This window comes from Monodelphis domestica, chromosome 1 (assembly GCF_027887165.1).
Source record: "Monodelphis domestica isolate mMonDom1 chromosome 1, mMonDom1.pri, whole genome shotgun sequence".
NCBI lineage: Eukaryota > Metazoa > Chordata > Mammalia > Didelphimorphia > Didelphidae > Monodelphis > Monodelphis domestica.
The window spans coordinates 347,456,392-347,477,437 of NC_077227.1; the positions used below are offsets into that span (position 1 = coordinate 347,456,392).

The 21,046-nt window shown below is 39.0% G+C and overlaps 1 protein-coding gene and 1 long non-coding RNA gene across 6 annotated transcripts in view; one reads left to right on the plus strand and one right to left on the minus strand.

Moving 5' to 3' along the window:
• The window catches only part of LOC103094493 (uncharacterized), a 156,658-nt gene that overhangs the window by 38,024 nt on the left and 97,588 nt on the right, over positions 1-21,046 (plus strand). The window lies entirely within an intron of this gene.
• PPP2R2B (protein phosphatase 2 regulatory subunit Bbeta) overlaps positions 1-21,046 on the minus strand; it is a 536,905-nt gene that overhangs the window by 9,989 nt on the left and 505,870 nt on the right. For all 5 annotated transcript variants that reach the window (XM_016426488.2, XM_016426494.2, XM_001369148.4 and 2 more), the window contains one exon: positions 527-696. In XM_016426488.2, the coding sequence (XP_016281974.1) occupies positions 527-696 (170 nt within the window). The remainder of the gene's footprint in view (positions 1-526; positions 697-21,046) is intronic.

Consider the following 21,046-nt stretch of genomic DNA (forward strand, 5'->3'; position numbering starts at 1 on the left):
CCTCTCTGTGTCTTGAATGGCAGAACCTTTCCACTCTCTCCTGCCCTCTTGGAAATCCTGTGTAATTGGAAATCTTGTGCCTTTGAACTACATTTCCCAGGATCCCACTGACTTTCTGTCATTATGTGCTGACTTACACAAGGGGATAAATTTGGTGGGGTTCCTGGTCTCGCTCTTTTTGCTTCCTGTTGGTGACTGTGGTAGAGCAGGGGTTTTTGAACAGGTAGATTAGCCATGGGCATGTGGTTTTATTTTGTTACTTCTAATGATTATTGATAAATCTCTTAAAATATAATATTTTAATTATTGTAGATTCACTTTAAGTTTTACAATCCTCAGCGACTATAGGAAGTCCATAAAACATGGCAATAATTTGCCTTAGATCCATGGAACATCGTGGAAGCCATGAAAATCTAGATTTTGAGCTCCTTGAGGACAAGGACTACATTTGATACTTCTCTTATACTATGAACTAGATAGCTAGTGAGGATTCATCCAGTCCTGAGCAACAGACCCAGTACAGTACCTGGTAAGTCTCAATGGGCCGATTTTCCATGTTGAGGTCCCAGACTTTGACGGTCAGATAATCCCTGGTCATAATGTACCTTCCGCTATGACTGAACTTCACATCAGAAATTGAAGAGATGATTTCAGAAAAAAATGACCGGTTGCTTGGATCTTCTGGCTCCTCAAAAACTGCAAAAGAAGAGCATAAGCTAAAGCCAGGGTTTCCCAGTTAAAGAGTTCTGAACCAGGGCTACATATAGGAGAAATCCAATAGCTACATTGGGCTTCACAAAACCCAGGAGGGGCAACTTGGGGAGCTGATGATCTTTGGAATTTTCCCTTCTTTCATGTAATCATCCATCAAATGAAACCACTCTTTTTGGTAGTTACATGAAAGACAAAGAATCCACCATATTAAAACAATATGAGGAGGGAGCAGTTGGGTAGCTCAGTGGATTGAGAACCAGACCTAGAGACAGGAGGTACTAGGTTCAAATTTGGCCTCAGACACTTTCCAGCTGTATGACCCTGGGCAAGTCACTTAACTAACCCCCATTGCTTAGCCCTTACCACTCTTCTGCCTTGGAACCAATACATAGTCTTGATTCCAAGATGGAAGGTAAGGGTTTAAAAACAAACAAACAAACAAAAAACAATGAGGAACCTAGGCAATGGGGAGTTCTCTCCCTCCCTCCCTTATTTCACCCTCTTCCTCTCATACATATACCCACACCCCCATAACCACACTCTTGCTCTCTCTCACTCTTTATTGAGTGACACCAGATTTTAGAGAGCTTTGAATGCCAGGCAAAGGCCTTTGAACCTTACTCAGTAGGCAGTGAAGAACCACTGAAAGTTTTTGAACCAAGAAATTATGTGATTTTTGGAAATTTATCACATTTCTCTCAACTCATCACTATATACTGTCTTAAGATGTTCAGTCTACTGGACAGACAAGGGCTCCCTATTTGTGGACACTTGGGTAGTTTAAGTCATCAAGGGACTTTTAAGAATGTTGTGACTTAACTTGAAGTAGTACCCTGAGCCTTACTACCCCTTTTCAAGGTAGGAGGAGATGGGAACCCAGAGGTCACCAGTCTTGCTTCCTATTATTGGGTACCTCCAATGGAGAACTCTTTAGAAAGATCTTTGTATGATTATTTTTTCCCCGACTACAGCATTCACGTTATCTCTTGGTCATTGTAAGCTGTTGAAGACAGCAGGTATTCAAGATTGGCTTCAGAGGAAACTAAAAGAATGCATCTCCCTCTCTTCCATTATAGAAGTGGAGATCATGGACAAGTAATACTGCATACATTGTCAGACCTTTGTTGATGCATTGGTTGGTTTTGCTAAACTGCCTTTCTTCCCTTTCCCCTTCCTTTTTTTTTTAAACCCTTACTTTCTGTCTTAAGTAACAACTCTAAGAAGGGCAAAGGCTAGACAAAGGGGGTTAAGTGACTTGCCTAGAGTCACAAAACTGGAAAGTGTCTGAGGTCAGAATTGAACCCATGTCCTCCTGATTCCAGGCCTGGCACTCTATTGCTGTGCTACCTTGCTGCCCATCCCCTATTTCATTCTGATTTTTTTATTATAGGTGGTGGTTTATTGGGAGGTAAAAGGGTAAGGATATATTTGGATATGCAGGAAATGTAGAGTTTACAAAAATGCCTTGTTTTAAAAGAGAAGACTTGTATTGAAACTTCCCAACTTTAGCCTTGACATCTCTCACAAGTTCCTGTCCAAACTTGGAGGGATCTACGAGAAAGAGCACTATCCACATTCAGAGGAAGAACTGTGGGAGTAGAAACACAGAAGAAAAACAACTGCTTGATTAAATGGGTCGAGGGGATATGGCTGGGGATGTAGATTCTAAATGAACATCCTAATGCAAACAACAACATGGAAATAGGTCCTGATCAAGGACATGTAACACCCAGTGAATTGTGCGTTGGCTATGGGAAAGGGTGGAGGGAGGGAAGGGAGGAATAGAATATGATTATTGTAATCAAGGAATAATGTTCTAAATTGACTAAATAAAATTTTCAAAACAAACAAAACAAAGAAACAAAAAAAAAAGCCTGTCCACTTGGCTATCCTGCTATTACCTCAAACTCCACACATCTAAACCAAACTCATTACCTTCCTCTCCACTCTCTGACCCAGTTGATCTCCCTTCTGACTTTCCTAGAATTCCATGAGTCTTCCCGTCAGCCAGGTTCAAAACTTGAGTCACTTTTATTCTTTTCTCTCTCATCACATCTAATTAATCTCATCAATTCTTCCCCTGTGATGTGTCGTCAGTCATCATTCTAGTTCAGCCTTTATCATCACACCTGGCCTCCAGCCTTCTCATTGTTCTTTGCCTTTACTCTTTTCCCATACGATTCTTGTGCACACCAACATTGGGTCAGCTTTCCTAAGACATTACTTTCATAGTCACTGCCTTGCTCAAAGTCATTCAAATTTTTTAGTTTGCATTCAAGGCCCTGAAATATTGGCATTCACCTTCTTTTAAGCCTAATCCCCATCTTTCTGAACATTCCAAGCCAGCCAAACATTTATTCAGTGTTCCCCAAACAGATCTAGTGCTTTCCCATCTTTCTGTATTTGCTCTGAAAAATACCTCCCTTTCTCCTATCCTATCCTTCAAAATCCATTATTAAGTAGGTTGGGTAATTGATCCGGGCAGCAGCTGTTGCTAACAACCCTTTAGAGGGCACCATCTTCTTCCCTGAGAGCCTGCCATAAAAACATGTTTCCATGCTAGTGATTCTGTAAGAACACTTCAGCCCTGGGACCCACATGAAGAGTCTGAACAAGTTATAACAACTGAACAACAACAACAACAACAAGTGGCTCAGGGTCTTGGGCACAGAATACAGTTAAGTCAAGACCAGGGGCAGTTGGGTCTTCAAACATGCCAACTGAACCCCTCCTGATTCTTTTAGTCAATCCTATATCAGAGATCAAAGTATCTGACAGCTATTTCAGATCTCATCTCTTTCGAGAAGTCTTTCCTGGACAAGAATGATGGAAAGAATATTCATTGGCAGGTTCAAATCCTGCCTCGTCCACTTGCAGGCTTCCTTATATTTGTTAATTGATTGAAATTAAATATGCTAAAGGCCTTAAAAATGCTACAAGCCTTAAAAAAACCAGATTATGAACTAAGACTTTTAATTTTAATATTTTACAATTACATGTAAAAATAATTTTTAACATTCATTTAAAAAATTTTGGAGTTCCAAATTCTCTCCCTTCCACCCCCTCTACTCCTATCCTAAGGCAGCAAATAATTTGATGTTGATCCAAGAGTTTAAAGAAATAGTGCAAAGTTACCGCATCCATCCTCCAAATTCCAAGCATTCTCTGCTCCAAACAACCCTGATTAGATACTCCTGACCATCCCTTATACCTAAGATCTCCATGTATAGTCTTTGTGTTAGGATTAAATGGTTTCAGATGTTGCTAGTTTTGAAGCTATCCAATGACTGCCAATTCATTGAAGGCAAGTGACTACTCACTAAATCCTGGGTTCAAATATGGCCTCTGACATTTCCTAGCTGTGTGACCCTGGGAAAGTCATTTAACCAAAATAATCTAGACCAGGTTATAGAAAACCTATAGTGTGTGTACCAAAAAGGGCACACAGAGCCTTCTCTGTGAACCTGCCTGTAGTCACTCACAAGCATTTGTTACTAGAAAGCCAGAGAGACTTGGGGCAGAGCTGTTTCCTCTCCATTAGCCTGAGGACATCACCTGCCTCTCTGCCCAGCAGCCCGATGGGACCAGGGGACAAGGTAGGGTGGGTGGGGCATGGCACCAAGTCTGTGGGATGGAGGCACAGCATTCCATCTCTAAAAGGTTTGCCATCACTGACCTAGTCTTTACCTCTCTTTTCTGCCTTGGAACTAATACTTAGTATCAATTCTAAGATAAAAGGTAAGGTTTAAAAAACAAAACAAAACAAAAATGAAACTGGATTAAAACCTGAATTTAAAAATAACTACATAGTTATTAAATTAAATAATATATTTTATTATATATTACACAATATATAATTATTATAAAATAGATTAAAATAAATAAGTTAAAAAACAACTAAATATATTAAAAAAAACTAACTAGCTAATGAACCAGTCTGAATCAGAACTGAGTCTATATATTTTCTTATGTTATAGTTGTATTTTCTGTTCATGCTCAGCCCAGGATTAAAAAATAAATCTTTAGAGGCAGTTTGATATCATACAAAGACCTGAACTGAGTTCCCTATTGGGGGACAGCTATGTGGTACAGTGGATAGAGTGCCAGTCCTGAAGTCAGGAGGACTCATCGTTTTGGTTCAAACTTGGCCTCAGATACTTACTAGCTGTATGAACCTCAGCAAGTCACTTTAATCTATTTACCTCAGTTTCCTCATCTATAAAGTGAGCTGGAGAAAGATATGATAAACCACTATAGTATGTCTGCCAAGAAAATCCTGAATGGGATTATGAAGAGTAGGACATCACTGAACAACAAAATTGTGCTACCTGTTAGCTGTGTGACCTTAAGCAAGTCACCACCCCTTCTGGGCCTTAATTTCCTCATCTGTAAAAGGAAAGTGAATGGATTTGCTCAAAAGTTCTACCAACCCTGCAAGGCTATATAGTGCTTTTATTCATGTAGTTGACTTGGATGTGAAGGAACTCAGGGAGGACCAATTCATAGTTTCATGAGAATGGAGAGGACCATTACAAAGAGGCCCATTTTAGTAACTAAGGGAATGGGAATCACTGAAAACTTTGGTTACATACAATTTGATATTAACTGCAAAGACAAATGGCTTCTACAGAAATCAAATGGGAAAAAAGTGTCCATCATTTGTAAAGACTTGAAAATGTGGCATTTTCTTTGATAGGCCTGCAGATGAATCACAAAATTTGCAAAGACACTTTTGGACCTGCAGAATTGGCAGTGTGTTCTTCAAATGTTCTAAAAACCTAACCAATGTTATAACATGTTAAGATTTTCAAATGACACTATAAGTAGGAATTCATTCTGCAGAAAATGCTATAGCCAATTGAATGTTTTGAAACCTAATTATGTGGAGGTATCACAGGATCATAGATTTTGAGTTGGAAGGACCTCAATGGCCATGTAATCTAATCTCATTATAAAAATTAGGAAACTGAGGCCAAGAAAGTTTATACGACTTGCCCAAGATCACACAGAGAGTATCAGAGGGAGGACTTAAACCCAGGTACTCTGACTCTAGAACCAGTTTTATTTTTACTGTACCCTTTGTTACTGCTTTAAAAAAAAGGGTCCTTATTGGATTTATTTCCAGGTTTTTGGTGTGTCTGCTAATGATGCTGTTTGTGGGGCTGTGATGGTGGAACAACACAAACTTGAATCAAAATTATGAGTAAACCAAAGGATGGAAAGACACGTGGCAGTCTAAGTAGGAAACATTTGCCAGTGATGCACCCAAAGAGTGGGGGAAAGGCTATCTGCATGAAGGATTTGTGATTTTACAAGGAAAGAATTTCTGGCACAGCAATTCCCTCCACTGACTTAGATGGCGACTAATTTGTGGTTTAGTAGGTAAATCTTAAGGAGCCACTTGACACACAGAGAAGCTGAGGGACTTAGAGTCACAAAGCTATCAGGATCAGAGGAAGGATTTTAAACTAGGTCTTTCTGATGATGAGCCCAATTTCCTATCCACTACACTTGACTATTGTTGCTAAATTATTTCTGTTGTGTCTGAATCTTTGTGGCCCTATTTTGATATCTATTTTTTGGCAGAAATACTAGAATGATTTGCTACTTCCTTCTCTAGCTCATTTTATAGATGAGGAACCTGAGGCAAAGAGGATCATATAACTTGCTCATGGTCACACAGAAAGTATCAGAGATTGGATTTGAATTCTGGTCTCCTTGACTCTTGGCTCTGCACTCTATCCCCTGTGCTACCTAGCAGCTGCCCCTCCAATAGCCTACTGTGCCTTTAAAAGGACATAAAGGACAAAGGCTATTTCCCCCAGAAATGTATGGTCAGAAAAGGAGGTGAGCTGGTCATACATGTAAAGCAAAGGATAACAGATGGAAAGCCCAAGTGCTGAAGTGGATCCATGAAATATTAAAAGACCTAATGGAAGGCCTCCAAGGGGTAGGGCTGAAACTCCATGGAGAATTTATAAAAGGGCAAAGCAAAATATTACACTTGATGAGGATGGACTGTGAGCTAAATTGATGATGGGAATACTCCCATCAATGAGCTCATGGATCCATTGACATCTTAGTTCTTGTTAGGATGATGGAGAGTGTAAATGTTGGTTGTGCACAAAGCAATCTAACCTGGGCAAGAACAGGCTTAGGTCAGCTGACACACTTTATGACTTAGGGAAAAACTAGAAAGACCATTTCTCCTTCCACCCTCCCTCCCCTTTCCTTAACAAGGAACATGGCAATGGTCCAGGGATGAATGGTTATCTGGGGCTTCCTTGTGAAAGGAGGACAAAGAAGCAATAGAGGAAAGAAGGGTGATGACAGAAGACTCATGGCTGGTGCTAAGAGATGAAGCTAAAATGAGTTTTAGAGGCCCCTGGGACGTAGACTTACATGTCTGTCTGTCTGTCTGTCTGTCCGTCCATCCATCCATCCATCCATCCATCCATCCATCCATCTATCCATCTATCCATCTATCCTGTAATAACCTTAAAGCTCAATGTCCACTTGTAATAAGGGGAAGTGGTGGTTCTAGTAGTTTCCCTGTATTGTGCTTGGGTGAGGCTGTGGGAAAGGGTTTTTTTCCCCCTCTAAGATGGATGGGGGGATGGTCTTGATGTGGCCATGCTTACTATTCATATGCTGCTGGACAGAGCTAGAAGAAATAAAACAACTGTGCCTACTAGATCTACTACATATTTATATTACCTAATCTCAATTAGGAGGCAGGTGGGTGGTGTAGTAGACTTAGAATCAGGAAGATTCATCTTCATGAGTTCAAATTTGGCTTCAGATATTTTCTAGCTGTGTGACCTTGAGTCACTTAACCTTGTTGGGCTCAGTTCCTCATCCATAAAATGAAATGGAGAAAGAAATGGCAAACCACTCAGTATCTCTGCCAAGAAAACTCCAAACAAGGGAGAGTTGGACTTGCCTGAACAACAACAAAATCTCAAATGGGCTCCCAATGCAATAAGGCAATCATTTTACTACTTAATTATTTCACAATCTCACTAGCTATTTCAAACCTTCTTGCTCTACCTTCAGTCTTTTAATTTATTCCTTCTACCACCCTCTCACTTGAAGAACTTGTCTTATATTTCACTGGAAACCTGCCCCCCCCCAACCAGGCCATCTGATAAGAGTTCCCTCTTCTCTTCATCTCACATCCTTTAGATATCTTCCTCAGTAAGGTGGACTTTTTCCCTTTGCAAGGTCAGACCTAGATCCCATTCCTTCCCAGTTTCTTTAGAAGACTATTTCTAGTATTACCCTAACTCATTCTTTTCCTATCTACTGATTCCTTCCCTGCTGCCTACAGATTCACTTATTTTCTCCCTAGCTTTAGAAAAACCCTTACTTGATTTTATCATCCACACAATCCTGTCCCTCTTTTTGTGGCTAAATGCAATCTAGCTTTGAACCTCATCGTTCAATTGAAACTGTTTTCTTTAAAGTTAACCATGATCTCTTAATTGTCAAATCTAATTGATACTTTTTACATCATTTGATACTGCTGATTGCTTTCTCCTCATGGGTACTTTTCCATTTCTGAGTGTTCTTTTGGTTCTCTTCCTATTTAGGTAACCATTCCCATCCTTTTTGCTAGTTTTCCAACCTGCTAACTAGGAATATTCTGGGTCTTTGGTTGCGTCCTCTTCTCTCCTCCCTTTGTACTATTTCATTTGATGATCATATTAACTCTCCCAGATTCAACTCTATAGATTCAACAATAAACTCTATGTGAATGATTTCCAGATTTTAATATTGCACTTGTCTTGCTCTTGAGATAGAGTACTGAAATACCAGCTATCTTTTAGATATCCTGTAGGCATCTCAGACCCAAGTTCAAAACATAACTCATCATCCCCCCCTCTTCCACCCATACCCTTCCATCTCTTGGACTTTTTTTTTTAATAACTGATAATGGCTCCAAAGGCTTCATTCTCAACTTCTCCTTGTCACACATCTTTACAATCCAATCTATTGTCAGATTTTGTCATTTCTTCTTTCATATCTCTTTCACATATGTCTCCTGCTCTCCACTCATACAGCCACCATTCTAATTAAGGCCCTCATTGTCTCTCAACTGAACCACTGTAATTGTTTTCTGGTTGGTCTCTGTGCCTCAATTCTTTCCCACACTCTATTCTGTTCTATTCTCTATTCTTCTACCAGGGTGATTTTCCTTAAGTTTGACCATGCTACCCCATTTAAGCAACTCCAGCTGCCCCTTATTACCTCCAGGATCTAAATAAGGGCTTTCACTTGACATTTAAAGCTCTTCATAACCTGGCTCCTTTCTATCACTCCCATCTTGTTACTCTTTACTCTCCATAGTAGTCTGTTCTTCATTCTCAATCTTCTTCCTTTGTCCTGACTGTCCCCCATACTTGGAGGAACATCTTTTCAGTCATTTCAATCGTGTCCAACTCTGTGACCCAATTTGGGGTTTTCTTGGAGTAGCTTGCCATTTTCTTTTTCAGCTCATATTATCGATGAGGAAACTGAGGCAACAAGGTTAAGCGTCTTGCCCTCATAAAGATGAGTCTTCCTGATTTCAAGTCACTGCTCTATCCATTGTACTATCCAACTATCCTAAACTTGGAATGCTCTCTTTCCCTCTGCTTCTTGGCTTCCTCCAAGACGTAGTTCAAATCCCACCTTCAGCAAAAAGTCTCTTGTTTTTTTCCCTCAACAGCCAATGCCTTTCTCTCTGACATTACTTTCCCCTTAGAATTAATATATCTTGAATATAACAAGTTATTTACATGCTATTTCCTCCATTAATATGCTTCTGGAGAGCAAGGACTATTTTCTTCTTCCTTGTTAACTGACCGATTAAAGTGGCTCAGGGATGTTTCTATCACCTTATAATGACATCTGTGTGGATATCCCAAGAATGGAGCTAGATTGGAGAAAAGGCAGGGATGGTGTCATTTTATAGATAACGGAACTCAGAAGCTAAGTGACCTGCCCAAAATCTCATAGCAACTTGTGTGACTGAGGAAGGAAAAGAAATCAGTTTTCTGATTCTTAGGCTAGCACTTTCCCCATAAATACCTCTTTATTTAAATATGTTGTTCAAGAATCAAACCTGGACTTCCTCTATCTAATTACAGAAAAAAGTCTTTCATTGAACTAGTGGTGAAGAATGCTATAAACCAGATTGTGGAGGGGGTGGGGTGATGGAGGTGATGCTTCGAATATATACCTGGTCTGCAAGTACTTTACAACATTCATTCAAATATGATCATTATAAATCATTTTTGTTTCACTCAAATAGTTCCCCTAAGAACTTCCATACTATGGATCCTCTACTAGGCAACACTTCATTAAACGAATTCAAACTACTTTATATGTTTGAAAATGACATTGTATTATTTTGGGGGTGGAATAGCCTATAATCAGGTTTTGCAATCATTCAAAGGGAGCTTGTCCCAGGCCCTTTCTGGTGGGTCTGAACAATTTTTGAGATTTGTTGTTGTTGCTGTTTTTGATTTTTGTTGTATTATCAGAATAAAAGGGAGCTTTGGGACCCAGATGGTAGGAAGTAGACAGGGCATAAAATATGTGTTCTATGCTATTTCCACCTCCTCACTTCCACAACTTGAGCTCATGCAATGAGTCACTCAGTTGGGGATTATCTGGCAAAATTGTCTCAAAGCGCTATGATAATGGATTTTATTACAAATCAAAACTGGCATTGCTTCCCAGGATCCTTTGCTTGGCAAGAAAGATTCTGCTGGCCTTCAGGTTTTCCATCCAATTCACAGTAAATGAAGACACAAGGGGAAGAAAAGACAAAGGGGAAGGTTGTTTTAGGTGAGATCAAGATCAGCATTTCCTCTTGGTGACTGAACAACCTCACAGTATGCATCATAGCATCTGTGCCATTCATGTGTGTGTGTGTGTACTGGGCTTGGAGGCAGGAAGATGAGTTTAAATCCAGTTTAGTAACATGTGGCTTTGGGCACATCAATTAACTTTTGCTTGCCTCAGTTTTCTCATCTATAAAGTGGGGATAATAATAGCACCTATCTCCCAGGGTTGTTGTGGGGATCAAGTAAGTTAATAATTTAACTTAGCATAATGCCCGGCACATAGTAAATGTTATACAAATATTGGCTGTTATTGTTATTTATAGATGTGCATATACACACACATTTATTTATACATGCATGCACAATATACATATACACATATATGTGTATATATAAATAACTATATATTAACACAAATCAGAACTGGCATTGCTTTCAAGGATACTTTGTGTGGCAAGAAAGGCTCTGCTGGCTTTCAGGTTTTCCAGCCAATTCACAATAAACATATGTATCTGTGTGTATTTGTTCACCTGCACATATGTTATATATGTACACACATACATGCACACATTTACACACACATACCTAATTTTAATGTATATGTTTGCATGTGTGTATATGTGTATACACACACACAAATATATTTATATGATATTCTGGCTGATTCTATTTAATGCTATCCAAGGAGCATTAATGAAGCACTTTCTGTATTCCAGGGACTTTGGTAGGTACTGGGTACACGTTGACAAAACAAAAGAGTCACTATCTACAAAGACCTTATATTTTACTGAATGAAAGACTATATGGCTTAGAGGTTCATTCTGTATCGATAATTCTGTGAATCCCTAGCCGACTAATTTCTTGGGGATAAGGAATTTATTATTTGCCTCTGTCTCTCCAATAGCACTTAATACAGTGCCTTGTATAGTATTTGTAATATTCTGTCTGAGTGAGGAAGCCCAGTGTCAGAGGATCTCATGATCCCCTCAATATGCCTCCCCCTCTCCAACCCACTGATCAAGCATCTTTTCTACCACATTGCACTGCCTCCAAATGAATAATGAAAATATAGTTATCAAGGTGCCAGGAAATAGCTACACCTATAGATTGAAAGGTGAAGAGTTGGGAAGTAACCAATTAATAATTTTCTAAGGACTAAAAATCACATGAGGTTGAAATAGAACAATGTGAGTGGAAATGAAATAAATAGATGAGAAAATTAGACTAGGCTAAAGGGTCCTAGATGAGTGTTTGATATGCCTCACTAAGCTCCTGAGAACGTCCTTCATGTCACTGGAACAATGGAACCTTTCTTTGGACCCCAGGCTATGGTTCATCTTCCTAGAGAAGTAGCTGATACTGAAGGAAAAGGGCACCGTATCAGGCTTTGCAACAGAAACCCCTCTACTCAGCCCTCCAATGGCAGCTTTATGTACAGGGTATGTATTCGAGGGTGACATGTCTCTTTGCCTCTGCTTGGGCCATCTACTCATGCCTGCCATTTCTTTATTATATTTATTTTGGAAACACGTATGCACGCACACACACACGCCCTGGTCTAAAACTATATCTGGTGGAAACACAGAAGAAAAGCGACTGCTTGATCACATGGGTCGAAGGGGATATGCACGGTTGGGGATGTAGACTCTAAATGATCATCCTAGTGCAAACATCAACAACATGGAACTAGGTTTTGATCAAGCACACATGTAAAGCCCAGTGTAATTGCACATTGACTACGGGAGGGGATGGGGGAGGGGATGGAAAGAATATGATTCTTGTAACCAAGGAAAACTATTCTAAATTTATTAATTAAATAAAAAAATAAAACTATAGCTGGTGGCTTCAAATTCTTGTAGATTAAATGGAGCAGCGAAGCTACCCTTGAGAAAGTCTGGGAAGGTGCTGTGATGGAGGATACAAGGAGAGAATATTATAGGTAAATGGGTTGTCTCTGTACTACTCCATCCAGACTTTTGGGCTGCATGGGTTATGGAGTTGTCTTTAACGTGGTATTTCATAATCCCAATAGAAAGATCTACAACACTGTGGACCATTTTGAATAAACTAGCTATATATTTATTCACGCAGTAAGTACTTGTTGAGTAGACACGAATGCAATAGCCATTATTTTGGATAGAGAAGACAAGTAAGGCAGGGTACTGCCAACTAGAGCTTAGAACTTCATCTATAAGATCAGCTATGCATAATAAATTCATTTGTTTTTACTAAATCCATGATTTCATTGGTTTAGGGGATTCTTATAAGGGGCTACTCCTCTTGCCAATGACTGAATCCTTCCCTGCAACTTAAGAGTTTAGGTAAATCATTTAAGCATGGTAATATTGGATGATATATAGAAGACTGCCTTTGGAGTCAGGGAGATCTGGGTTCAAGAGCCACAAATACTGGCTGTGTCACACAAGCAAGTAAGAAATTTAACCTCTTGGCGTCTCTGTCTCACTTAAGGCAACAATGTTGTATATGCAATTTTCCCCCCAGCATCAAAATCCTGCATGAACTATTATTTCTGGATTGGTCCTCTGGGACCAGTTCATTGTTATTATTATATAAAAATATCTACATCTACCAACATATGTTATATACACACACACATACACATTTACACACATATACCTTGTTTTAGTATGTTATGTGTGTGTTTGCATATATATAATATACACATATATATTTATATAATATTCTGGCTGAATCTATTTAATGCCATCCAAGGAGCATTAATTAACCTATATGAGATGGATTACCAGCTCAGCAGGGTGGAGTGAGGTGTGGACGGAGGTGGGGAGAGCAGAAGGAAGAAATTTGAGACTCAAAATTCTTTGAAAAATGTTGGAAACTTTTTTTAACATGTAATTGGGAAAACAATTAAAAAAATATCTAAATCAGCAATTCGTCAGATCAGTTCAAAGATCTATATACACAGACCAACAACTAGAATGTCTTAAGGGCACAGGTTATTCTGGCTATGAGAGATATAAGGCTACAAGACAGGATAGTCCCTGTCCACAGTGAGATTATAGTCTAGAATATAGGGATGAGACACTACCATAGATAGCTATGACTTACAGTTTCACAGAATTGCATTAAAAAAATTGGAAATGAGGTACACTGTGAAGATAGTGGGGAAAAGTTTGTTGAGGCTAATCCATTTTAAGAACACAGACCCAGGACTGGAAGGAGCTTTACAAGCCAGATAGTTCAACTTTTCATTTTTATAAATGAAGAAACCAAGGCACAGGGAGGTTAAATGATTTGCCCAAGGTCACACAAGCATTAAGTAGTAGAAATAGGATTTGAACTCCAGTCTCCCAGCCTCAGAGTCAGTGCCCCTTCCATTATACCATTCTTTATCCAGGTTAAATGACCCAAGCATAAAACTTTGAATGGAACTCTTGATTCTGCAGAGCTTTTCTTATCTTGGTAAGCTCCTCCAAAGTTAGGGAGCTATAGGAACAGGGGGAAAAAATAAAACAAATCATTGGCTTCAACTGGGAGAAAAATCTGGGAATAGTGGCTCATGTGGCATTTTGTTGCTGATGAAGCACCCCCCCCCCCATGTCAAATCTGCTGTTACATTTTTAATACTGCAAGCTGGTGTCTTTTCAGCTGGGATGTAATGAGCTCAATTTTCGCTTTTTAGTTTTCATTCGGCAGCAGAGTTACTGTAGTTTGCTTCATTTCCTTGCTCTTCAGAGCCAATGTAACCACAGGGGTGTTTCAAGCCCCTCCCTGGAAATACCTAATGAAAATCCTGCCTGGGCTTTACCAGGAGGCCATGCTGCCCAACGGCTAAGAGTGGGCTTGGGATTGTGATTTAGGGAACCGCTCCCCATCTCCCTAGCTATGTTTTTCCTCAGTTGTTTGGTAGATGATGCTTTAACACCTAGAGGGCAATGGCGAGAGTGAGGGAGTATGGTGGGTGGGTTCGAGCATGTTGCAACCAGAACTGTGCTGGACAAACCAAGTGGGTGATCGCTAAAATTTCAGGGTTAAGCATTTACACCTCAGAAATCAGTAAATATTATAAAATCGTGGCTTGATTTTTGAGGTGGTTGTTGATTGTCTTGACTTTAAATGAATGATTGTTAAAAAGAATATCTTTGGCATATTCTACCTACTCATCTTCACTCTGAGCCAGTCTTTCCCTCACTGCCAACCATTATTAAATATTTTACCAGCATACTCTCAAGCTGCAACACATAAAAAATTATCAATGGCCAAGAATGGCCATTGGGACAGCTAGGTGGTGCAGAGGATAGTGTTGGGCCCAGAGTCAAAGACTGGTTGACCCTGGGTTGAAGTGACTTCACTTTGCCCGGTTTGACTCCATTTCCTCATCTGTAAATTGAGCTGGAGAAGGAAATGGCAAACCACTCCAATATCTTTGCCAAGAAAACCTCAAGGAGGGTCAGGAAGAGTCAGGCAAAGCTGAAATGACTGAATAATAACAAAAAACAGCCAAGGATGCCAGAGAAGAACTGTATAATGCATAAAGATGATATCTGCATCATATAGAACGAGTGAGGCATAATCTCAAAAAAGGAATGGAAATAATTATACAGAAGTTACTGAAGTGGGAGGAAAAACTTTCTTGTCCTCATAGATTCACATAAAATTTCTATCAAACTTATAAAGAAAAAATAGCACGAATACTACACAAATTCTCAAAAATGAGGAAAGCAAGCTTTCTATCAGAATCCTTTCCCAAGGCAAATACAGTATGAAAAACTGCAGTTGAGATGGAGGCTGGTGGTATGCTGAAATAGGGGAACAGGACCCAGGGAACTGCTAGCCTAGGAATAAAGACGGTTGGTTGGTTTGAGCTCTGACTACCATTAACTCATGAGAGGGCTGAATGGGAGGATCTCTTGTCTGTTGTTCTTGCTGTATGATCCACTGTTCTCCTTAGAAATCTATGAGAGAACATTAGAGTTTATGCTCTCTGGGAATCTCACTGGGTAAACTTTGAGTCTCAGAAAATCCATATAACCCCCCACCCTGGAGAATGGCTAAAAGTGTTGTGGCATATTCTAATGGAACATTGTTGTTTTTCATTTGAACCCTTATGACCTGATTTGTTTGTTTGTTTGTTTTTTAAGCAAAGATACTGGAGTAGTTTGCTATTTCCTTCTCCAGCTTATTTTACAGAGGAGGAAATTGAGGCAAACAGGATTAAGGGACTTATTCAGAGTCCCGTAGCTAGTTAAGTGCCTGAGGATGGATTTGAATTCAGGTCCTCCTGATTCTAGGGTCAGACCACTATCTCAGTGTGCTCCTTAGCTGGAATATCACATGTGAAGAATACAAAGAAGCAAGGAAAACGTTTAAAAAACTGATGTGAAACAGAACTAGGAAAATGATATACACAGAAGGGACAACAACAAATTCAAATGCTGTATCAGGATGTATAGGATGATCCCCAAAGTCTCCCTGTAGTTTTTTTTTTTTAAACCCATTACTTTCCATCTTGGAATCAATACTGTGTATTGGTTCCAAGGCAGAAGAGTGGTAAGGGCTAGGCAATGGGGGTTATTGTCTGAGGCCAGATTTGAATCTAGGACCTCTCGATTCTAGGCCTGACTCTCAATCCACTGAGCTACCCAGCTGCCCCCTCACTGTAGTTTTAAGTTTAAAATAAGCCTAAATTTTAGGACAGCACTAAGACTTTTGGGACAACCCATGATGAAAAAGTTTGGCTCTGAAAAAGGAAAGAGAATCTCTATCTGCCTCTTCGCTTTGGATGTGTTATCAATAGGCTCAATTCATGAGCCATTGAGCCTCACTGACATGTTCCCTGCCACCCAACCCTACCTCATCCTTCTAAAAAATTAATTTTAATTGTAGGGGATAGTTTTCTGGGAAGATGAGGAAAATGAAGTTGGAAAAGATATCAACAAAGATTTTTAAAAGAAAACAAAGACAACATAAGATTGTTTCTAATGGTTCTCAAGAATTAATTTCCAAAGAACTGAGGATGAATTGGATGGAAACTGTGGTGGGCATTAGTAGAAAGAGAGAGATTTCTTATTCTGTACAGTCAAATTTAACAATGAAAGAACAGATTATAAGTTATATCTCTTTCCCTCTGGCCAAATAATTCAGAAAAATTGCTTATCAAAGAGTATTTGTTTTTGAAAATAGATTTCATTGATATATTTTTTTATCACTTTGATTTCCCCTGCATTCCCCACTAAGGGAATATATAACAAAAATGTTTTTAGAAGAAAAAAGAAAAAGAAATCAACAAATCCAATAAATACATTAAAAAACTATCACAGTAGATGCAATATTCCTTATACTTGAATGCACCTATTATTTTAACCTCTGAAAAGGAGCAGGGGTTGGGTTGGCATCTTCTTATATTTCTTCTTTGGTGTCAAGCTTATTCCTTATAATGTTCCAGTATTCATCTTCACTTGTTTGGTAGTGGTAGTTTTAAAATTTTTCATGGATTGTCATTGTATATATTGTTTTGGAGGCTCTGCTTGTGCTGTTTTTGCATCCTTTCATGTAAGACTTTCCATGTTTCTCTTAGCATTGTAGTATAGTACTATTCTATTTCATGTGCCACAATATGTTTGGCTATTCCACTGGTGATCAAAGGACATCTACTTTGTTTAAATAAAATGGATTCTTTGTTATCACAAAAAGTGTTAGCACAAATATTTTGGTGAATATAGAGCCTACCCAGCAGAGGAATCTCTGAATAAAAGAGTATGGACTTCTTCATGACTTTATTTAAATAATTCTAAATTGCTTTCCACAATGTTTATATTAATTCATATCTCCACCAGCAGTGTACTAATGTGCCCATTTCCCCACATTCCCTTCCAAAACCGATTATTCCCATCTTTTTTTATCTTTGCCAATTTGCCAGTTGTAACCTTAGAGTTGTTTTGATTTATATCTTTCCTTATCAGTGTTTCAGAGATTTTTTTTAATGACTGTTGATTGATTGCAAATGTTCTATTGAAAACTGTTTGTTCATATCTTTTGATATGAACTTACCAGTGGGGAGTTAGCATTTTGGAGAATGTATGTTAGTTATCAATACAAGGTGTCCCAAAAGTCTTAATGCATTTTATATCCTGGATACAAACCCTTATCAGAGAAAATTAACACACAGATATTTTTCCCTGATTATTTCCTGAAGGGTATTTACATAGAAAGAAATTATTTTCTTCAGGTCATTTTACATGCTTTTGCTGATGCTACTACCAGTATCTCTCTTCAAAGAAATAGAATCAATTTAGATGGGAAAAAAAAGCACTTAGAAATGGAAACAGGACCCTCTGATGATAAATATGACATATTAGAAAGTGGTGGCATAACTTTTTTGCCTTATGATATACACTTTGCCCTGAAATTCATGATAGAGCCTATTAAAAGACCTTTATATTCAGGTTAATTTACTAGGCACATTCGCTCCATGGGCTACAGTGTCATACTAATGCGGTCAAGCATATAGATTTGATCCTTATTAATTTCACTGTGATCCATGGTCATAGAATCCACACAGAAGCTTGGCTAGTCTTCTCCAGAATGCCATTGGTCCTAGGTCCCATCAGAAGAAAGAGGATGGATGGCTGAGTGTAATCTGTCACCATTGCTGGGAAAGCTTTTTCCAAGCAGGTGCCCCTAGGAGAGATGGCATATTGAGTGGAAGTAGTACAGCCCAGCTCTCTCCTGCAAGGACTTTAAAAAAGTCAGTAGCAAACGATGAAATGATCAAGATACCCAAGGAGAAACTACAGCTAGTTCATTTCGAGCCTCAGTTCCCATGGAGATCCGAAGCTTGTGGGACTTAAACCAGGAGACGGTGTGCTAGATCAGATTGCCTCCAGGAGCACACTGGCCAGCTACCCCTGAAGCCCTCGAGGAGCCCTCATTTGCCAGACCCCAGATAATAAACAATAGTATCACAGAAGGTCTAATTTTCACTTCAACATAAAGTTTCAGTTCAGGGATCAGGCAGCAAAAATGTGTAAAAGTAAGAAGGTCGTAATGATAAAGAAATATGGAGCTAGGGATGCTCAAACACAAACCAAGAAGATCAGTTTCCTGGAAGAAATAAAGCAGAGATTTAAATTAAAAACAACAACAACAACCTGATAATTTAAATGAAATGGAAGCTCTGAAGGAAAGAACGAGAGAGGGAGAATGAACAACAGTGTAGTACAGGAGGTATATCACTGCCATCATCATAGCTAATGCTTATATTGTACCTCTTATGTACAAGTATTTTGCTAAGCTCTTTACCATTATTTCATTTAATGCTCACAATAACCTTGGGAGGTAGAGGCTTTTATTATTACCATAAGGAATACAAGGCAGAGGTAAACTGACTTGTCCAGGGTCACACAGCTAGTTATATCTGGGATCAGATTTGAACTCAGGCTTTTCTGACTTCAGGCTCAGTGCTCTATCTACTTTGCCCGTAGTGACCTCCAAAACCCTACTCAAGTGATAGTTTAAAAGATTAGAGTGGATCAGGAATGAATGATTCTATGAGACAATGTAAAAGGAAATAAAAATATTGAAAAATATTAAAATAAAGTATCATCTATGAAAAATGAACAACCTGGAAAAAGGTCAAAGAAAGATATCTGAGAATCATTGCACTACCTGAAAACCCTGACTTAAAAAAAAAAAGTCTAGATGTTATATTTCAAGAAATCATGAATGAAAACGGCGAGATCTTTAAGAACCAGAAAGCAAGGTGAAAATAGAGAGAATACACTGGTCACTCCAGAGAGAACCTCAAAATTAAAACTTTTTCCTATAATGTTATATTATAAGGTCAAATACAAAGGCCAACATCCAGAGTTTATAGATCAAAGCAAAAATACTGCAGGTAGCCAGAAAGAAAGAGTTCAAAGTACCAGGGCCAAGATGATTAAAGACCTGGTAGCTAATACTTTATAGGAGTAAAGAAATTGGAATAGAATTTTCTCCATCTCTTTTCCCCTTCTCTCTCCCCCTGCCCCAAGAAAGAAGCTTACAAGTAAGAATAATTTATCAGGCAAAGATGAAGATAATCTTATATGGTAGAAAAAATGGACCCTTTTCAAGTATTTCTGATCAAAGTATCTGCCACAGAGACAGTGAGTTAACAAGGTTAATATGTGAGGGCTGATAAATTTCCTTGGGGACAGAGAAGTGAAGAGTATGGGGGAGCATTGCTGAACTTGGAGTTAGCGGACTAGCGGACTAGGGTTTCAGTCCTGGTTCTGCCACTTGGCACCTAGGGCAAATTGTTTTTCAATATAGTTCATACTTTCATCCTGTATAAAGTCCCATAATAATTTTAAAAAGGAAATGATGCCAGAGATTTTTGAATTAGGATTATAGGTCTCTGAGCCTCAGTTTTCTTATTTGTAAAATTTAGGGTATTAGAACCTGAACTCTGAAGTAATTTTCATTTCAGACACTTACCAGCTGTGTATAACTTTGGGCCAACCGTGTAGCCATTTTATACCTCAGTTTCCCCATTTGTAAAAAGATGGGATTTAATAGGCACTAAGGTTACTTCCAATTTGAAATCCTATAATCCTCTTAAATGGATCATGAATGGAGGAGAAATGAATGGTAAATGAAGCTTTTGCTACCTAGGGATCTCACTTCGTGTCCTGAGATTTGTTCCAGCCTTGAGCACACAGATAGGCAGAAAGTAGAGAAGAGTTATTGGGCACAGCCTTTTTTTCTGAGCATTTCACCCAGCAATAAGATGAATGTCAGTGGGGAGCTTCTCCTCATTCTCCTTTTTTTTCTTTTAAGCCTTTCATTGTAGTTATTATAAATATACCCTAGAAAATTGAAAATGTAAAAATCCAGAGATTGCATTGTCAGGGAATGCCATATGAGGCCCTTCACCTGGCATATTATTCTCCCAGTTCTTGTCTCTGTGGTGCCATGACAACCAGCTTTCCAATGACTCCATCATCACCTAATAATGGTCAATCTTTCAGGTTCTTCTGCCTGGGTAAGGGAAGTCCCAAAGGAAAAAGGTTCCCCTCTCTGAGCAGTCATAACGAGGTCTCCTCTTGGGAATAAATGATTTCCATTTGCCATTAAAAAAAATGTTCCCTTAAAGAGGGATGGATATTTCTTTCAGAGAATGAGGAGCAGAAGCAAATCCTTCCTGTTCTGTAAATAGACCCAGACATAGTGTAAGTCATGGTGTGGCTTGTGGGGGAAGAAGAGGATAGAGACAGGGTTATGATCACAGGAATGCAAAGGGGCATTGTTCCGTTAAGGTGTGGCTGTATTCCCAGTGGATGTCTTAACCCCTCTGCCTTTCCTCTTTAAGGGGAAGTACAGTCTGGGGGGAAAATGCTGGATTGGGGGTCAGAGGTATCCAAAGACCTCAATTTGAATCTTTGCTCTGTCACTATATATGTGATGTTGGGCAAATCTTTTAACTTCTCTGGGTCCTCAATTCCCCATCTCTGAAATGAGAGGATTGGATTAGATGATCT